The sequence below is a fragment of the Anopheles stephensi genome, chromosome 2 (assembly GCF_013141755.1).
Source record: "Anopheles stephensi strain Indian chromosome 2, UCI_ANSTEP_V1.0, whole genome shotgun sequence".
NCBI lineage: Eukaryota > Metazoa > Arthropoda > Insecta > Diptera > Culicidae > Anopheles > Anopheles stephensi.
Genome location: NC_050202.1, coordinates 93,139,598 through 93,156,099, shown reverse-complemented (window position 1 = coordinate 93,156,099; position 16,502 = coordinate 93,139,598). Strand labels below are relative to the sequence as shown.

Sequence of the window (16,502 nt, the reverse complement as noted above, 5' to 3'; positions counted from 1 at the left end):
TGAACATATGTCTCCCCATGCACCACACACCGCTATTATTGTAATGACGTTAAACGACGTTGGAACTGCATCGACGTGCACCGTTCGAAGATATGCATGCAAGCTGCGTGCGATCGATTCGGGAGAGCGTGGCCACAACAGCACAAAACAACTAGTCAGCAACATCAACAGTGAACAAATCGCGCGAACAATCGCATCATTCGTTCGATCCGCTCGTTTTGCCCTCGGGGACACATCCTGCTGCTTGCTTCCCATCCTTCCTTGCAACGGACGATTCTCAGCTTATCGAAATGCATCAAATACAAAAGAGTAAAACCATTCACTTCGTTTTGAATCACGATTCCTCCAACTTTTTTTTTCCTTTTCAAATTGTTTTTGTTCCTTTTTTTCGATCGCAAGCGCCAAAAATGAGGGTTACAAAATTTATGCACTTCACATTGCTACAGAATCATCTCATCTTCTTTCCTTTTTTTTTGTGTTTGTGTTTGTTTTGTTTGTTACTCGGTTTCCTACCTCGCTCTTCCAAACGCACTTCCTAAATGCCGCTCATAAATGGGTCTTACGTTTTCTGTTTTCCTTTCTCATCCACACATAGATGCTTTACATTCCAATTAAGTATTTTGCGCAACAATTTTCGCTTCTTCTTCTAATCTACACTCCCTTATTGATGTTTGCTTCTCTGCTTTACCTTTCAGTCTCGGAGTTTCCCAATCCTTGCGGCACTCAAGCAACCGCACTACTCTTGTGTTACATTGCATTGGATTACTGCTGTTGAATCAGAATCTCCTGCTCCGATATGCTTTCAGTGCCTTTTTCCTTTCGCTGGCGCTTGTTCAGTGTACGCGCATCATAGATCTCTTCGCATAAATTAACTCTAAAAATATAATATAAATTATTCTCCCTCGTCCTCCGCCACATTCTCTGCGCGCTACTGTAACACTTGCGCAGAATCGCTACGAATGCCGATTAGGTCGGCCTCCTCTATGTATTCCCTAGCTTACATTTCACAGCCATGAATTTTTATTACTTTTACACGCACCTTTCATTAAATGACGGATACTTTCATGAAAGTGTTGTTTTAGATTCGTGACGATGGGTGCTCGGTTCGATTGTTGTTTGAAAGGTGTTGCTTGCTTTTCTACCTTCGATTATGTATGTATTTATTGCTTTTGAATGTGAAGCTCCTGCTGCGACACAGGCTCAATAACGTTCATTTTCCAATCACTGCTTTCAATATTATCAACAAAGTCCCACTCGCTTGACAAACGATTGCTTTAAGGGATAGAATAGCATTACCACAACGAAATACTTCCGAGCAGTCCGATTGCAATACAATAAAACCGGTCATCCATCCAAACGCTGTCTCGTCACGCATCGTACGAACTGTGAATTCTAGCTTCGATCTGTCTACGCTACCTCCTTAACCGAAGGAGTCCTCCTTCGTGTTTGGTCCTCACAACATCCGACAGTATCGCCAGCTGTAGACCCTAGGGATCTGTTTTGCTGGGTATCGCCATTTATTTAACAGCTATCCGTATTGTTGGTATGGTTCCTTTTCAGAACCGTCGTGTCGTCCACACGTTGACGGTATCGCTTTTTAATGGCACCGGTTACGTTAAACTTTTTTTCTAAGCGAGATCATTCAATGATACTTTTCCGGCATTACCAGACATCACCTTGATTTGTGTCTTTGTTTGCTTCATAGCTCCCGTTTGCTTCCGTTCCTTGCTAGGCGTCCTCTACTACTACAATTATCATGCTTTTTTTCTATCTTAAGCACCACTCAGCTCCACTCATCAATAATTGTGCAGCAACTTCACGAGCATCGGGGAATATATTGGTTTCAATCTACCGCTGCATGCCTGCCGATTCTTACGATAATAGTTAACGATCACGGTAATTACAGTATTGCTTAAGCCGTACATTTCTACAAAATGGCAGCGAGTTAATTGCTTAATGGATCAAAATACTTGTATCAGTGTTAGCTTGGCTTCCTTGCTGACAAGTTTAGATCATTTATCAAGATAAATGCTTTCTGCTGCTTACGGCGCATCATCACCCCATGGCCCATCGCTGATCGCACACTGATACAGACACAGACAACTTGTCCCATGCTTCCAAACGTCAGTCTTTTCAAACCAGGTTTACGTTTTGTTTTTTGTTTTTTTAATTACTTTGTATAGCAGAGAATCGATTGGAGCGTTTCAGAGAAATGTTCTTGCGAACACGAACAGTAATCACGAAGTGATGGACAGTGTCGAGGTGACCGGTGTGAACAACGGTTCACCGAACAAGACATTCAACTTCTTGTTCTCCTTCAACATTCGCCACGAAGCTGCAAAGGTTGACTTTATCTGTTCGAACACGTCCCCATCAAATACCGACCGAGCGGTGTTGGTGAAGTCAAAGGGCTCTGGAAAAGAGAAGACCACAGGGGGCGCAATCAGTTTCGTATTCTTTCCTGCCGTCCCTCCAGATACTACCTTCTATGCACAGATGCTTCCAATGATGGGGATCGTTTTTGTAGCTTCTGGCTAGGCGACATTCTTCAATCGGCATGATGGAACTTGTCCTCACGGATATGGCGTAACGCTCGTAACTAATGTGGAACAGACGCAAATTTAGTACGTGACGCGGCGTGCAACTTCTACAAAGTGTTTCACTGCGTACTTACTCGAACTTGGTGTAATATTCCAAAAAGTTTAACAACAACTCGCCCAAACTATCTTCGTTATCGGTTTGATATGGTTCGATGTGTTCGATCATTTCTATATTGTGAATGTCGATAATTTTCTGCAATGATGCACATAAACAGAAAATAAATTTCTCAGTTTTCCGTTTGACACTGCAACGCACGATGCAACTTACCATAAACTTCTCCGGATACATAGCGTGTAAGCACGGCAAAATTGGTGGGCTGGTTCCACACTGCAGGAAATGAATGACCATCAAAACGAGAGAGTAGCTAGATATAGTCATGTTCTTCGCATCGTTTATGTTATGATGCTGAGCCCACAGCTTCACCATCAACACCAACGGTCTGACGCGCCAATCCACTGTAAACAATCGTAGTGAGTTAGCACCGGAACGGTACGCCGAATAGAACGTTTACTTACTCTGTGCGTAACAGTGCAGCAAATGAGTGTTTCTAATTCCAACGCAATTGTTAAAGTTAAGATCCACCTCAATGCCATTCTTGCTATCCTGAAAACGAAGAATCGGAACCTTCGCCTGGATCAGGCTGAACTCGCTGAAGCTGGACGACGGCATGCTCATAAAGTATTCCTTCACCAACGACAAGCTAAACAGTGCCTCCAAACGATGATCGTAACAACTCGGACCGCTCCGCGATACAAGGCACATATCCACATCGGAACTGTCGGCGCCAAAGCCCGAGATCGTGCTGCCGACCAGATAGAGACTATACTTCGGAAAGCCTTTCTTGATGCAAATGTACAGCTCACGCCACAGTTCCATCTTTTGAATGTACTTTTCTTCCGATTGCTGCGCGGCAGCAAACCTTTCCCAAATGGCCGTCGACAAATCGTCCCACACGCTACCATTCGTCAGCACATCGGGAGGAACCTTCATCTCCACATCGTGTGCACGCAAAATGAAGCGATCAGCAGGCGTGGCCTGATGAAACTCGCCAAGTAGCGCAGGACGGTAGGCACCACTCAGCGACGCTGCATGGATGTTCTTGCGTCCATTGCCCGCACCACTGGGCAGCTGTACTTTGGTGGTGGCGTTAGAAAACAATACGGAAGAACCGGCTACCGTCGATGTGTTTGATCGGTAGTGAACGTTCGTTTTGGTTGGAGAAGTGCGGCCGGATTGACTGCTGCAAGACAAGAGAGGAAATGTAAACAACATTGCACAACACGGGTAAGTTAAGGTACAGCAACTGCAGCATCCTTACCGTGTCTTTGGATGTCCGCTCTGCATCGACTGAACATCGTTGGGCGGCACCGATGACGCAGACAGAGACGACGAGCTTGAAGAGTTGGTTGCTGCGGAATGCAGCGCCAATTCTAGGGAAGCGCTACTCCCAAAGTTATCCGCCGACTGACTATGGATAAACTGGATTGGATTGGATGAGCAATGGTTTGTGCTGTCGAAAAGTTCCCCGAAAACCGGCACTGACTGTGTGCCCGTCACCGTCCTAGGTATTGATTTCGGTGATCCAATTGGGGGACTATCGCTCCTGGCAATACTACCACCCTTACCGAATGCCGTGAGGTTCTGGTGCGATCCATGAAAGCTTTGACTGCGCACGATAAACTCACCAACAAGTCCTGCGGTCGAGGCATGCAACGATGATGGCGCCGACGGGACAAACTCTTTCAAGGGTGGATATGTTGTGGAGGAAGACGATACTCCCGATGAGGTGGATGAGGACGAACGGGTCCCTTGACTTTCGTTCGTATCGTTATACTTCGAATAGTGGAATGTGCCCTCGCGATAGTCGGAAGAGTGTGAAGAATCCGACTCGTAGTCGTGCCCATTGGCGAGTGCAGATTCGTGCTGAGATGTGTTGCACGACATTACCGATGACTCAGTCGACGGGATTGACACCACCGATGAGGACGATGATGAGCGCGGCACGCTGCACAGTTTCCGAGAGCTGTAAACACGCTCTTCATGCAATTCGTAAGTTTTAACCTTTTCCGGACCGCTTTCCGCCTCTCGATAGCCATCATGGATGAGCGCGTCTTGCGCGTCGGATTTAGCTTTAGGTTCTGTATTGGCTGGATCATTGCCGCCACTCTTTTCGACCGATTCCGAACGGTTGGTAGTGGTCTCTACTGTGCTGCTGCCTTCCGGAGGGCTTGACGGTGCGGAATAGGTTGGTTCTGTCTGTTCCGCTTCGTGGTGCTGGTTTCCATTGGTGCAATCGTGCGAGGAGACAGCACCGTGACCCCTGTCATATCCCCGCACGTACACCAAGTTCCGATGCAAGTGGTGCTGCTTGTGATGGTGATGGGGCTGAGCTTGCTGCTGATGTTGCTGCTGCTGAATCGTGATATTTTCGTAGAAGTGATTTCCACCGCTAGCAGGATGGCTGTAGTAATTGTGATAGTTCTTTCGATATCCAAATCCAGCACTTTGTAGCTTGCCAACCTGCTTACTTCCGTTGTTAGCCTGGTACGAGCTGTTTCTTCCTTTACCGTGAGTGTTCCAGAACTTTTTTCCATTCGCTCCATTCCGTCCACCGTCTTCCACTCTTCCCGTCACTGTACCAATCACTCTTCCGGCACCCTGTGACGAGTAGCCTAATTGATTGCCACCTTGGCTATGGCCATTGCGGTTATGATACTGGTAGTTATTATTCTGGTGATAGTTTTGGATCTGAACAGGATGGTGCGCCTGCTGCTGCTGCTGCTGCTGATCCAAAAGCTGTTGCTTAAATTGCATTGCCGGGTGTTGCGAGTGGACATGGCCACCGTTCTGCTGGTACTGGTAGGACGATAGCTCAAAATTTTTACCAACATGTATGGAGCTGTGGCCCTCGACCGCATTCAGGAGGGTGAAATTGGAGAACCCTTGCGGGTCGCTCAACCCGCAATGTTGTGCAGACAGGTCATCGCCCCCATACACATTTTGCGCTCTACCATACTGAGGCTGTTGCGGCACAAGCCGGTGAAGCTGTACTAGCTGCTGATGCGGCTGATGCGGTGACTGGTGGCTGGAGCTGTGATTTTGCTGATGCAATTGGTTGCTTTGATGGTGCTGCATCATGTGCTGCTGGAATTGTTGCGTAAAGTTATAGTTTGCTTGCGATGAGGCGCGATACATGGAAATGTCACCGGTGGAAGTATTGGTTCCTCCTGCACCGGCTACGTTGACAAGAGACATTTTTAACCCAACATCACGCAGGAAATCGAATTTGTATTGGTTGGGGGATGTATTATTGCTCTGTGGCATCGAATGATGATGATCTTGGCGATTGATCAGGGCCTGTTGTTTCGACGAATGCTGGGCTCCGAGCGTAGGAATGTACGAGCCTTGATGCTGACCAGCGTATTGATTTGGAAGGATGGTTTTCGAATGGGAGGAAGCTACCGACAAATCATCGGCAAAATAGTCCAATCGAAGGGAATCGTTTTGCTTCGAACTTCCCTGCAACATCAACGACATTACGGATACGTGTGGCTGGTCAGGCACAGTGGTATAGTCTTTGCCGTTCCGACCTCCACCTGCCGGCGTGTCTGTTGCCAAATTGTAAGTAACGCTGGTTGGTACAGCTGAAGAACTGGCAGTGTTTGTGGTTGATGAACGCGCATATGATTTGTGTGAGTTCTTATGATGACTTCCTTTCGTAGCGAATGATGATGATTGGGGCTCCGCCACAGCTAGTGCAGGGATTGGCTTTCCAGTCACTTCGACCGCACATCCAGAAGATGCTTCCGTCGACAAGCTCGTCACCGCGTCGCTGAGATGAGCAGGACATGCATAGCTATGACCATTATCTACACCGACGGACTCTTCCGTAGCGAGATCAAGCGATTTTGTGTGCTTTATGTAACGATAATAAACGTGTGATAATTATTTAATTTGGCGTTGGGGACAAATAAACGACAGTTGACAGTTGTTGCATGTAAATGTTCCAAACAAACAGCGCTTCTACTCACCTTAGTTTTTGATTGCTCCTTGGGATTGCTAGTGACGTCGCGATCGATCTTGAGTGCGGCCAATCTCGTCAAGGCATGCTCCTTCATTTCCTCAGCTTTACACCTACTGCTTTTATATTCTTGCACCTTCTTCTTCGATGTCGCCGATTTGATGCATTCTCCAACGGAGGTCGTTGTGTTATCTTGCACGGATTTTGCTGGAGCAGTGCATTTGGATGCAAAAGGGCGAGCCAGCTCCGTTTTCTGACTAGCTGCGGCGTTTACTGTCGACAGTTCGTCGTCGGGTTTATCGAGCCCACTGGGCGCTATCTGCAGATTCCACGACTTGAGACTGTTGATTAAATGCTGCTGCTGCTGCTTCTTCCGGTTCGACGAGTTGTTGTAAGACTTTTGGCTTTTGTTTGGGCCGTACATCGTCGGCACCGCGGCAGGTTGGTACTGTGGCATTACAGCTTTTCTGTATGTTTTACTGGTGCTTTGCCCTTTTTCACTACCATCGCTAGTTTGGCGATCTCGATCCATCGACGAACTGGTCGCTTGAGACGATTGCATCGCAACGATAGAGGACGAGCCACAAGCATTCGATATGCATAGGCTAATGGACATTTTTTCAACATTCACGGAATGAATACCTATCGCTGGTGCAACGGATGCTGTCTTACGTTATCCACAATCCAATAAGACGGCTTAAACAATATGCTTATTCATGAAAACGGTTTGACGAATAAATATATAAATATAAATACAGTTGCTCTTAAAAGGAAAGGAACTATTAGAAATCCTTGCAGTTGACTCGCTCTACACGTTCTTCAATAGCTTTAGACTGGCGTAGGCAGCGAAATGGTGCGACATTGTAAGGAGATCGGCCGTCGTCCTGCATACATGCACGTCGACGAGAATAACGAATCTATGGTTTATGGCGACCCAACACCATCGATAGTGCACCCTTTGAAGCGCTTGGTGATGAGGATCCAATGATACCAGAAAGATGCTAAATCAGCAAGCCCTAAAAATAAAATAAAAAATACTCGTTAGTAGTTTTCATCTTGGAAATTGTTGCCCGGCCTCTTTTCCCTCATGTTACCGCGTCAATTGCCATCGAATAGACTAGTACTCGTAGCCACAACGACTTAATGAAAACGATGGATTTTAAGCCCTGCCTTGCAACATTTCAGTATGTGCCAAGCACAGTTCTGGGGCCTTATAACCTTACCTTTCTGTGTGTACGCGAGTTGCTGCTGAAAGAATCCGATGTCGATGTCGGTGACGATGCCGATAGCCAATTTCCGCATTCACTTTCCTTAGCAGTAAAACAAATTCTTTTTGCTTCGACTGCTGCCTTCTGTCGACGACTCCGTTTGTCGCTCATTACATTTACTTGATCCTCTCACCAGCTTCTCTTATGCTCAAGCTTGATACTGATCGTGGTATACCGATTCTTCATTTTACCGTCACAGTGGTAAGCTAAATGTTCACAGACTTCCACCGGAGCAGCGGCGGTGCACGGCGAGCCAAAAGGTGTTTCCGGCTCCTTTTGGCAAAGGCAAACTATGGCCGCAAATTGCACTCGACTCGAGGGATTCAACTTCGCACACCATCAAATGGACCGGGAAAAAGAAACGCCCGAAAACACTGGGAACGCACACCACGCACACGCCGGGAATTCACTGTAAAGGTTCTTTATGTGTCTGTATATTCGTAATGGCGGTACCAGAAATCCTTTCGCACAGCAGTTATCTTCTGCTTGTTCTAACTACGAATCCTTCCTTGCGAGCGAGCTTCTTCCGAGCCCATCTTTTCAATGAGGCACCGTTCTAGCGAATGTATCGGGTACTGACCGCACTGCGCACACCAACCCCACTCTTCCCAGCACACTTTTATGACAGCCCGTTACAGGCTGATTAGGCAGCGTTCTGCTGTCACAGTAGGCGAGCGAACGCGACAAACATGCGAGCGAGCAGTGAACATGCACGTGCTCGACAACGTCAGAAGAGTTTATGCGTGTGTGATGCTGCTTCATATGTTTTTCTTCATTCTATTAACCTTTTCTACGTCGCTTTAGGTGTTTCCACACGACGTCAAAGCTTTTTTATAATCTCTATTTAGTTCTCAAGAACATGCTTTACATCAAGATTGCTGGGCGACGCACCTACCGCAATAATTGGCGTGTTGCTGTCATCCGCAAGCAAAACAAGACCCAAGAACTGTCAACACAGCAAAGGAACAAACAATCCATCGCTGGTGGGCATCTTCTGTTGCAACATTGCGAACAAAAACTTAGAGGCTCTGAAACAGAAATGTGCATTGTAACAAGGCAACGGACGCCAGAATGGAACTGAAGCCAGTAGCGAACCCTTCAACGATGAAGGTTGCGATAGCACGAGGAACACGATCATTGGCCGCATCTACAACCGATCCCAAAATCATCTACCTAGATCGCTTGTGTCGTACATGTCTGGTCGAAACAAAAAAGGATCAACTGAAGGATCTGTTCGAATTAAGTCTGGCAGAAAAAATAATGAGCTGCACCAGCGTGACGGTAAAGTTTCGTGACAACACTTTTCTCTAAGCGCAACACTTCAATCAAGCGAACAAAACTGTGTGTCTCATTGCAGGTGACCGAAACCGATGGACTTCCATGCCACATCTGCACGGACTGTTGTTTGGAGCTGGAGCGAACTTTCAACTTCCGGCAAATGTCCAAAGCCTCTGACGCAACGATACGGTCTTTGATTGAAAAATCAGTCGTTATTACACAAGACAGCGAAACCAAGTACGAAGTGTTGAATGTGGTTCTTACAGATTCGGACGGCAACACGGAAACATCCGCCGTCGTTGTACCAATAGAGGAGCTTCGATTTCAGCTAATGAACACAACCAGCAAGACGGTGGTGGAAATGCAGGCTGTAGACGATAGTAGTGTTTCGAGCCGCAAAGCCATTCAAATCTGTCGTGCGCCTCAGCAAACTAGCGTTTCTTTGGAAAGCAGCGAGAAAGAACCTTACCCTGGACAAGAATTTTCCCCAAACATGAATCCCAACGACCTTCTAAACGAGCAATCTAGTACGACCTCTGCTAACAAGGAATCCTCGGAACAGCCGCGGACGCAAGCTTTGCGGGAATCTACCATACTCAGAAATCTAAAGCAGGAATTGTCCGAATTTATAGGAAGCAACTGCACTGCCATTTCAAAGGAAGTAGAAATCGTAGACGAGAACGAGGACGACGAGCTGATCCACGTGGACTATCTGAAGGATGCGCTGACGGAGGAGTACATTCAAATAATGGAAAATCAGCTAGCGTCGACCGTAGCCAACAGTAAAGAACAAGAACAGGTTGAGCAGGAACACTTGAACAGCTTGATCCATGCCTCGATGGAAGCCGAAGAACCCAGCGAGCGGCAGAAAACTGAAGACGGCGTTGAGCGCGACACAACGCACTGCAAGATATGTGATATGCAGTTTAGCAAACGTAGATTGTACTACAAACACGTCAGTCGAAAGCACTCCGATGTACGTTGAGGTGAGAAAAACGTTCTTTTCCAGTGTTGCTAATGCTTTCTTCGATCTTCTGTTTCCTACAGAAACGCTTCGAATGCAACGTCTGCAAGAGGATGTTTGCAGAACAGTCCGTGCTCAAGAACCACATGCTGCGGCACACGGGAGAAAAAACGCACAGGTGCGATGTTTGCGAGGCACGGTTCTACGAGAAAACGCTACTGAATGTGCACATGCGGAGACACTCGGGTATACGACCGTACGCTTGCGGACTGTGTGACAAACGGTTCACGACTCGTAGCGTTCTCAACACACACCAGAAAGTGCACAACGGGCCACGGCCCCACGTGTGCAACGTTTGTCAGAAGGGATTCAAGCTGCCCTGGCAACTGAAGGCTCACTGTCGCATTCACACGGACGAAAAGCCGTTCGAATGCCCATACTGCCAGAAGCGGTTCAACCAGAACGGCAACTTGGCAGTGCACATTCGCACTCACTCGGGTGAAAAACCGTTCAAGTGCAAGATCTGCAACAAGGCATATCCTAGCCAGGGAGAGCTAAGGGTAAGTGTGTGTGTGTGTGTGTTTGTCCCAACAGAACAGAACAAAAGGATTGGTTTTATTTTGTTTTCGTTTGAAATAGGGCCACACGCGACAGCACACAGGGGAAGCAAAGACGAAGAAAGTGGTGTGCACCATCTGCAGTAAAGCATTTCCCGCTAATCACGATCTGGCGATCCACATGCGCACACACACGAAGGAAAAGCCGTACGGTTGCACACTCTGTGAAAAGAAGTTCATGCTGCGCGTGCATCTGACCGTACACATGCGATCTCACACGGGTGAAAAACCGTTCGCTTGTAAATTGTGTGAAAAGGGTACGTTATAATGAAATTGTGCGAAAAGGGTACGTTATATTGATCCATAACTCTGCTTGCAGCCTTCCCAACCAACTATCAGCTGAAAACGCACAATTATGTGCATACGGGCGAGAAGAACTATTCCTGCGATGTATGCAACAAGACATTTAGCAGCTCCGCTAATCGCAATACGCATCGCAAGACGCACAATCGGAAAACAACTTAAAATCAGGAACTCATCTTAGTTTTACCTTATCCCAAGTATAGCTACGTTCAAAGGCGAGTTCACGCATGAGAGATTGTTAAACTGTTGTTAGTAAAAAATCAAATACACGTCCTTGCATATTTCTGCCCGTAAATCTTAACAATACCGACGAATATTCTGGTTTCGTTATACCAAGTCTCTTCGTGCTTCGTGTTCGAATGTGTCGGTCACTCGATCTTAACAATTTTGCTTTCCAACCAAGATTTTATTGAGCAACATGAAACCAAAAAATAAATGTTAAAAGACGGAACCTAAATAGTCAAGTATCCACGCGTCGGAAAAATTGAGATGCAATCAAGCTCTCTCTCTCTCGCTCTCTCTCTCTCACACACACACACTTTCTTTCGGTGCGTCCGTACCTCTAAGTAATTGAGCGTGTCAACTAATCTCTTCTACTTATCGTCCGCTTGTGCGCGTGGATTTCACCGACCGTTACTACTCCGCTTCGTCTCCGTACCGTACTTAATCGATAGAACTGAAAAGAAAATCTCCTGATGAACCAAACAACCGAAATGAGGAACGTGTATATTAGTTTGCAGCGCGCTTTATAGTCACATCGTGCGTTTGTTTGCTGTTGAAAGGACGGCGCACAGGTATGTTAGCTAATAGCCCCGGCATAGATTTGGAAACTAGTTTAGGAATCATTGCGAGTCATTGGCCAAGCACACAGCTCTGGTTCGAGCTTTCTTGGGTGCATTCAAATAAAGAGCAGAGAAATGATCACGGGTTAGTTAGTTTTCCAAACAACCCATCGACAACTGCAAACAGGGCTTTTTACTGCTTCTCTGCAACGCAGGGAGGAAAAGGTCCTTTCGCAAACCGCGCACATTACGGCAATTCTTCGAGATATTGATGCGCCAGCAGCAGGACATTAGTAACATCCTGTGTGTGCCAAGTCTTTCGTTTCAACAAAGCCATAGCGCGCAGATAGTGGTATCTCCCGTTCCGCTTCCGCTGGCAGCAGCAGGAAGCAGGTGGTGGTGGTGCTGGACGATACGACACCTGCGGAGAATCATCGACCTGCTCTCACGTTTGTCATTGCCATCGGTCCACCGTTGCCCACCCACCACTTTCGGCCATTTCGGTTTCCCGGGATAGAAGAAGGTTCTATCTCTCTCTCCGGATGGACACTCTATGGCGCTTTTACGGGGTTGTTCGCAGAGCCTCAGGTGTGTTAGCCTGTGCATGATTTTGTCTCGCTCGATCAAATCGTGCTTCCCTTTTGTTATTGTTCACCGTGCCGTATGTGTGTTGGATGATAGCTTTGCATCGTTTGCAGCATTCCAGCTTTTACATTGTCCCCTCGAATCGTCGATTATCAGTACGGTTGCGAGAATTGCGAACTCGAATGCAGTTCGAACGCCAGCCGATCGCCTGGCCCGGACTGGCTGTGATAGTTCGATTCTTGCGACAGTATGTTGTCCATCTGCGACTGATAGTCGCCCATATAGTCCTGCGAGAATTCTGCCTGCTGCGACAAGCTGAAGCCCGGCTGGGACATGTTCTGCGACATGCCTTGGGTTAGGGATGAGCCTGCAATATTACTGCCATGGTTGATACCGCCGCCGCTGCTGCTGCTGCTTGGTGGGCCAATTGGACGGGGACGGCCCGACTTTCCACCGGCAGAGACTGATCCGGAACCAGCTGCCAACAGTTGACTGGACGTTTTGCCTACCACTGGGCGACGCGTTTGCTTAGCCGCCTGCATAGCTGCTTGTTGCTGTTGTTGATAGAAGCGTGAGGGTGCGCTTGACATGTTGATGAACATTCCCACCGGTACGGGCATGTTGCTAACTGCAGGAAGCGAACGCTGTGGCGAAATATACCCAATCGGATCGTGCACTTTGCGCATAAACGCGTCAAGCGGCGTATTTGCACTGGCAGTGCTGCCATGGCCCGTTACATCCATAAATCCGCCCTGCTGGTGATAGTTGTTTGCGCTGCCGTACCCGGCAAGCGGGTTGTGCGCGTAAGCTGGTTGAAGGTCCAGGGTTACGATCGAAATATCCGCCCCCGAGCACCTCCTTGGCGTCATACATAGCGTTGGTCATAAAGTGCATTCCGGGGTTTAGCGTATTGATAATCTTTTTCGGCTTGGTGAACTGTATCATCGACTCTTTGAGATTGTTCAACGATCCTTCCACCAGCACCTTTTTGTCTTTGTAAAAGTTCAGCAAATGGTTCCACAGCTCTTGCTTCGACAGCACCTTCGGATTGCCGACAATGATGATGCCGTACTTGGCACGTGTCAGTGCTACGTTCAATCGGCGCGGATCGTTTAGAAAACCTATGCCCTGGTGTTCATTTGCTCGTACACATGACATGATGATGATGTCTTTCTCCCGCCCCTGGAACGCATCCACGCTGGCTATTTCGATTTCCTGGTACAGCTTCGAGTGGAGCGAACCCTGGTACTGCATGTACTGGACCAGGTAGGCGCGCTGGCCCTCGTACGGGGTAATGATTCCAATCTGTTCGGGCTTAATACCAGCCTTCAGGAACCGGGTCGTTATCTTCTCCACATTCGACGCCTCCGTGCGGTTTAGGTATGACGTGCCAGAGCCGGCGATTTCTTCCTGCCCCTGAGTGACGAGGAAAAACATTGGACAGTCCGGCGACGGCCAGGGAAAGTCTACTTTCAGCTTGCGTTCGTCGGCACACACACCATTTTGAAGGCTACCCTCGTAGAAGAAGTTCGACGGAAACTGGGACAACTCCGGGTGCATGCGATACTGCACCTCAAGCCTAAAAGGACGAATCCCTAGAGCCACCAAGCGTTCAAACAAACTCTGCGACAATCCTGCCTTGGCCGCCTTTTTACACATCACCACCGGTCCCAGCTGACAGTGATCGCCCACGAGGATAAGCTGCTTGGCACCCAGAACCACCGGGACCATGCACTCCGGTTCGGTCGATTGCATCGATTCGTCAATCAGTATGGAGTTAAATTTAATACGCTGCAAACGAAGATCACCCGCACCTACACAGGTACAGCAAATAACGTCGGCCGCTTCCAGCAGCTCCCGTTCCGCCTGCTTTTTCAACGATCGATAGCGTCTCTCGTCCGACAGACTCAGCTCACCAGTTTCATCCTTCAGCTGTTGCAATTTCTTCAATTCCGAATTCTGCGCCATGTTGCGAATTTGATTGTGCAGCGCTAGAAAGCTAACGGGCGAGTCGATCGCTTCACGTGATCGTGCGCACACGCGTACCACCTTCAGGTTGGTGCGGTGAATCTTTTCCGTCAGCTGATCGACAGCAGTGTTGCTCGGGGCGCACACCAAAATCGGTCCACTGTTCAGCCGCGCCAGCTGGTACACGATCGTTGCCGAGGTGACTGTCTTGCCAGTCCCCGGTGGCCCTTGGATAAGGCTCAGCGGGCGCTGGAGTGCGTGCCGGACTGCGTACACCTGCGACCGATTCAGATCAGGCAGGTTCGGGGCGCTGAAATGTTTGGGCAGATTCAATCGGAACAGCACCTCTTCGGCACCATCGGCACGCACGTTTCCAAGCAGGCGTGTGTATATATAGTTCGAAACGCTTTTGGCGTCCATCGCAAACTTGCGCAGGGCTTGCTGCATCCGCTCGAACGAAGTGCCCTTCCAGATAAAGTCGACCGAGAAGTTGCTCGTGCGCTCGACTGGTGCATGATGATTGTGTTTCAGCTCCAGGCCCACATCGTCACCGTAGTTGTCCGGCACCTTGATTACATGGCCGATGCAGCTCCACGGCTTGTGCAGCTCGCCGACGTACCGCAGCTTCAGCTCATCGCCATGCATCAGCTTCATATCTCCGTCGTTCTTGGCGAGCGTGAAGTAAGCGATCGTTTTCTTGTTCAGCCCAGTGTCCCATCGGATTTCAATATTTTCCTGTGTTTGGCTTTCCTTCAGCTTTTCATCATAATCCGCTTCCAGATTTACCAGTGGCCCGAACGTGTTCTGGTACTGATACCCGTCAACGTACCGAAGCTGTACCTGTTGCGGTTCCTTGTCGATGCCTGGCTTCTCCAAATCCTGAAACGTTGCGTCGACGTTTTCCTTCCACAGCTCTTCCAGCTTGTTGATTTGAGCGGCGGATACTTTACGCGCACGCAACTGATCCTGCTCCGTTGGAATCTTCACCAACCAAAACAAGAAGCAACGATCGGCAATCAACGGCTTCCATTGCTCCTGGTCCCAGTTCATGTCCTTGATGGAGTTCTGTGCGGCACACGGTTGTCTGAAAATTATATGTGAGGTGTTAGGCGAGTTGTAGTAAGCGCCATGACGTTGTAGGACTACAATAAGCAAACCTGCACAACAGCACCACGACGGAGTCGCTTTTAGCAGGAATGAATCCGAGAACAAACACGTTCCGAACGGCGCAAGAATAGCACTCCAGAACCGTTTCCCCGAGGGGACCATCTGCGTGAAGCGTAACCTCCCGATGCTTGGCACGGACGAGATGGTTCACGATGTGCGACCCGGACGTACTTCCGCGCCCGTTACAAAACCATTTTTTGCAAATGTTACACATAACCACGGTGCTTGGTTCGTGTATACCGCAATAACGGCACGCATGTGGAGGCAAATCCTTATTCTCCACCGGGTCAAGTTCGTCCTCGTCCTCCTCGAACTGCAGCTCACCGATAGCAGAGGTAATGCCGGACAGCTTCGTCGGATCTACTCCAATCCTCCGACCGAATCCATTCACCTACGAAACGAAAAAGACATCAAAGGTTACCTCCTTTGCCACTCGCTTCTTGCTCATGCAAGCGCTGCCGTTGCTACCTGACTGCTTCCGCCAAGATGATCGAGCTGCGAGGCTTGGGTTTGACTTTGCGAAGGAATGGTAAAGTCGCGAAAATCGTACTCCGTACCCTGCGAATCCGCTCCCACGAAGAAATTCTCTTCCGTATCGACAAAGGTCAGCGATTGGGAACCAGTCGTTCCGTCGTAAGCGTCGACACTCATCGTCTTACTTGGTTCGGGGGTTTTCTTCGCGGAATATGTGCGACTCAGCTATGGCTCTTCCAGCTATTGCCGTATTTGCCACTATACCGCCCTTCGCATTCGCGGCCCAAAACAAGACTTCAACAACAACTGTATAGCTCTATACACGAAAAGTCCGTAAATCGTGGTTGAAATTCCGTGTTGCGTTTTACAATTTCCCGATTACCCGTTTTTCTTACTGCTTGGCACAGTTCGTATTCAGTAGCTGATGTGATTTTGCTAGTTTTAGTTACTTTTTGCCTCACACGTTTTTAGAAT

General features: G+C 48.3%; 3 protein-coding genes across 3 annotated transcripts; 1 reads left to right on the top strand and 2 right to left on the bottom strand.

Annotated features, from left to right (window-relative positions):
- Positions 1–323: 323 nt before the first annotated feature.
- LOC118517555 (filaggrin-like) lies at positions 324–8,494 on the bottom strand. The gene is made up of 8 exons (XM_036063796.1): positions 7,846–8,494; positions 6,633–7,638; positions 3,920–6,516; positions 3,117–3,841; positions 2,869–3,056; positions 2,675–2,793; positions 2,484–2,599; positions 324–2,413 (listed from the first exon to the last, which is right to left on the bottom strand). The coding sequence occupies exons 2-8, from the start codon at positions 7,236–7,238 to the stop codon at positions 2,238–2,240; spliced, it is 4,527 nt and encodes a 1,508-aa protein (XP_035919689.1). The 5' UTR covers positions 7,239–7,638; positions 7,846–8,494; the 3' UTR covers positions 324–2,237.
- Positions 8,495–8,755: 261 nt separating this feature from the next.
- LOC118517560 (zinc finger protein 436-like) lies at positions 8,756–11,503 on the top strand. The gene is made up of 5 exons (XM_036063802.1): positions 8,756–9,171; positions 9,248–10,144; positions 10,216–10,692; positions 10,772–11,006; positions 11,069–11,503. The coding sequence occupies exons 1-5, from the start codon at positions 8,962–8,964 to the stop codon at positions 11,212–11,214; spliced, it is 1,965 nt and encodes a 654-aa protein (XP_035919695.1). The 5' UTR covers positions 8,756–8,961; the 3' UTR covers positions 11,215–11,503.
- On the bottom strand, positions 11,438–16,483 carry LOC118517557 (regulator of nonsense transcripts 1 homolog). Its single transcript, XM_036063799.1, is given in 4 exon segments — positions 11,438–13,247; positions 13,249–15,471; positions 15,545–15,945; positions 16,023–16,483. Coding segments are annotated over 4 exon segments (3,483 nt in total). The 5' UTR covers positions 16,206–16,483; the 3' UTR covers positions 11,438–12,571.
- Between the last annotated feature and the right edge of the window lie 19 nt (positions 16,484–16,502).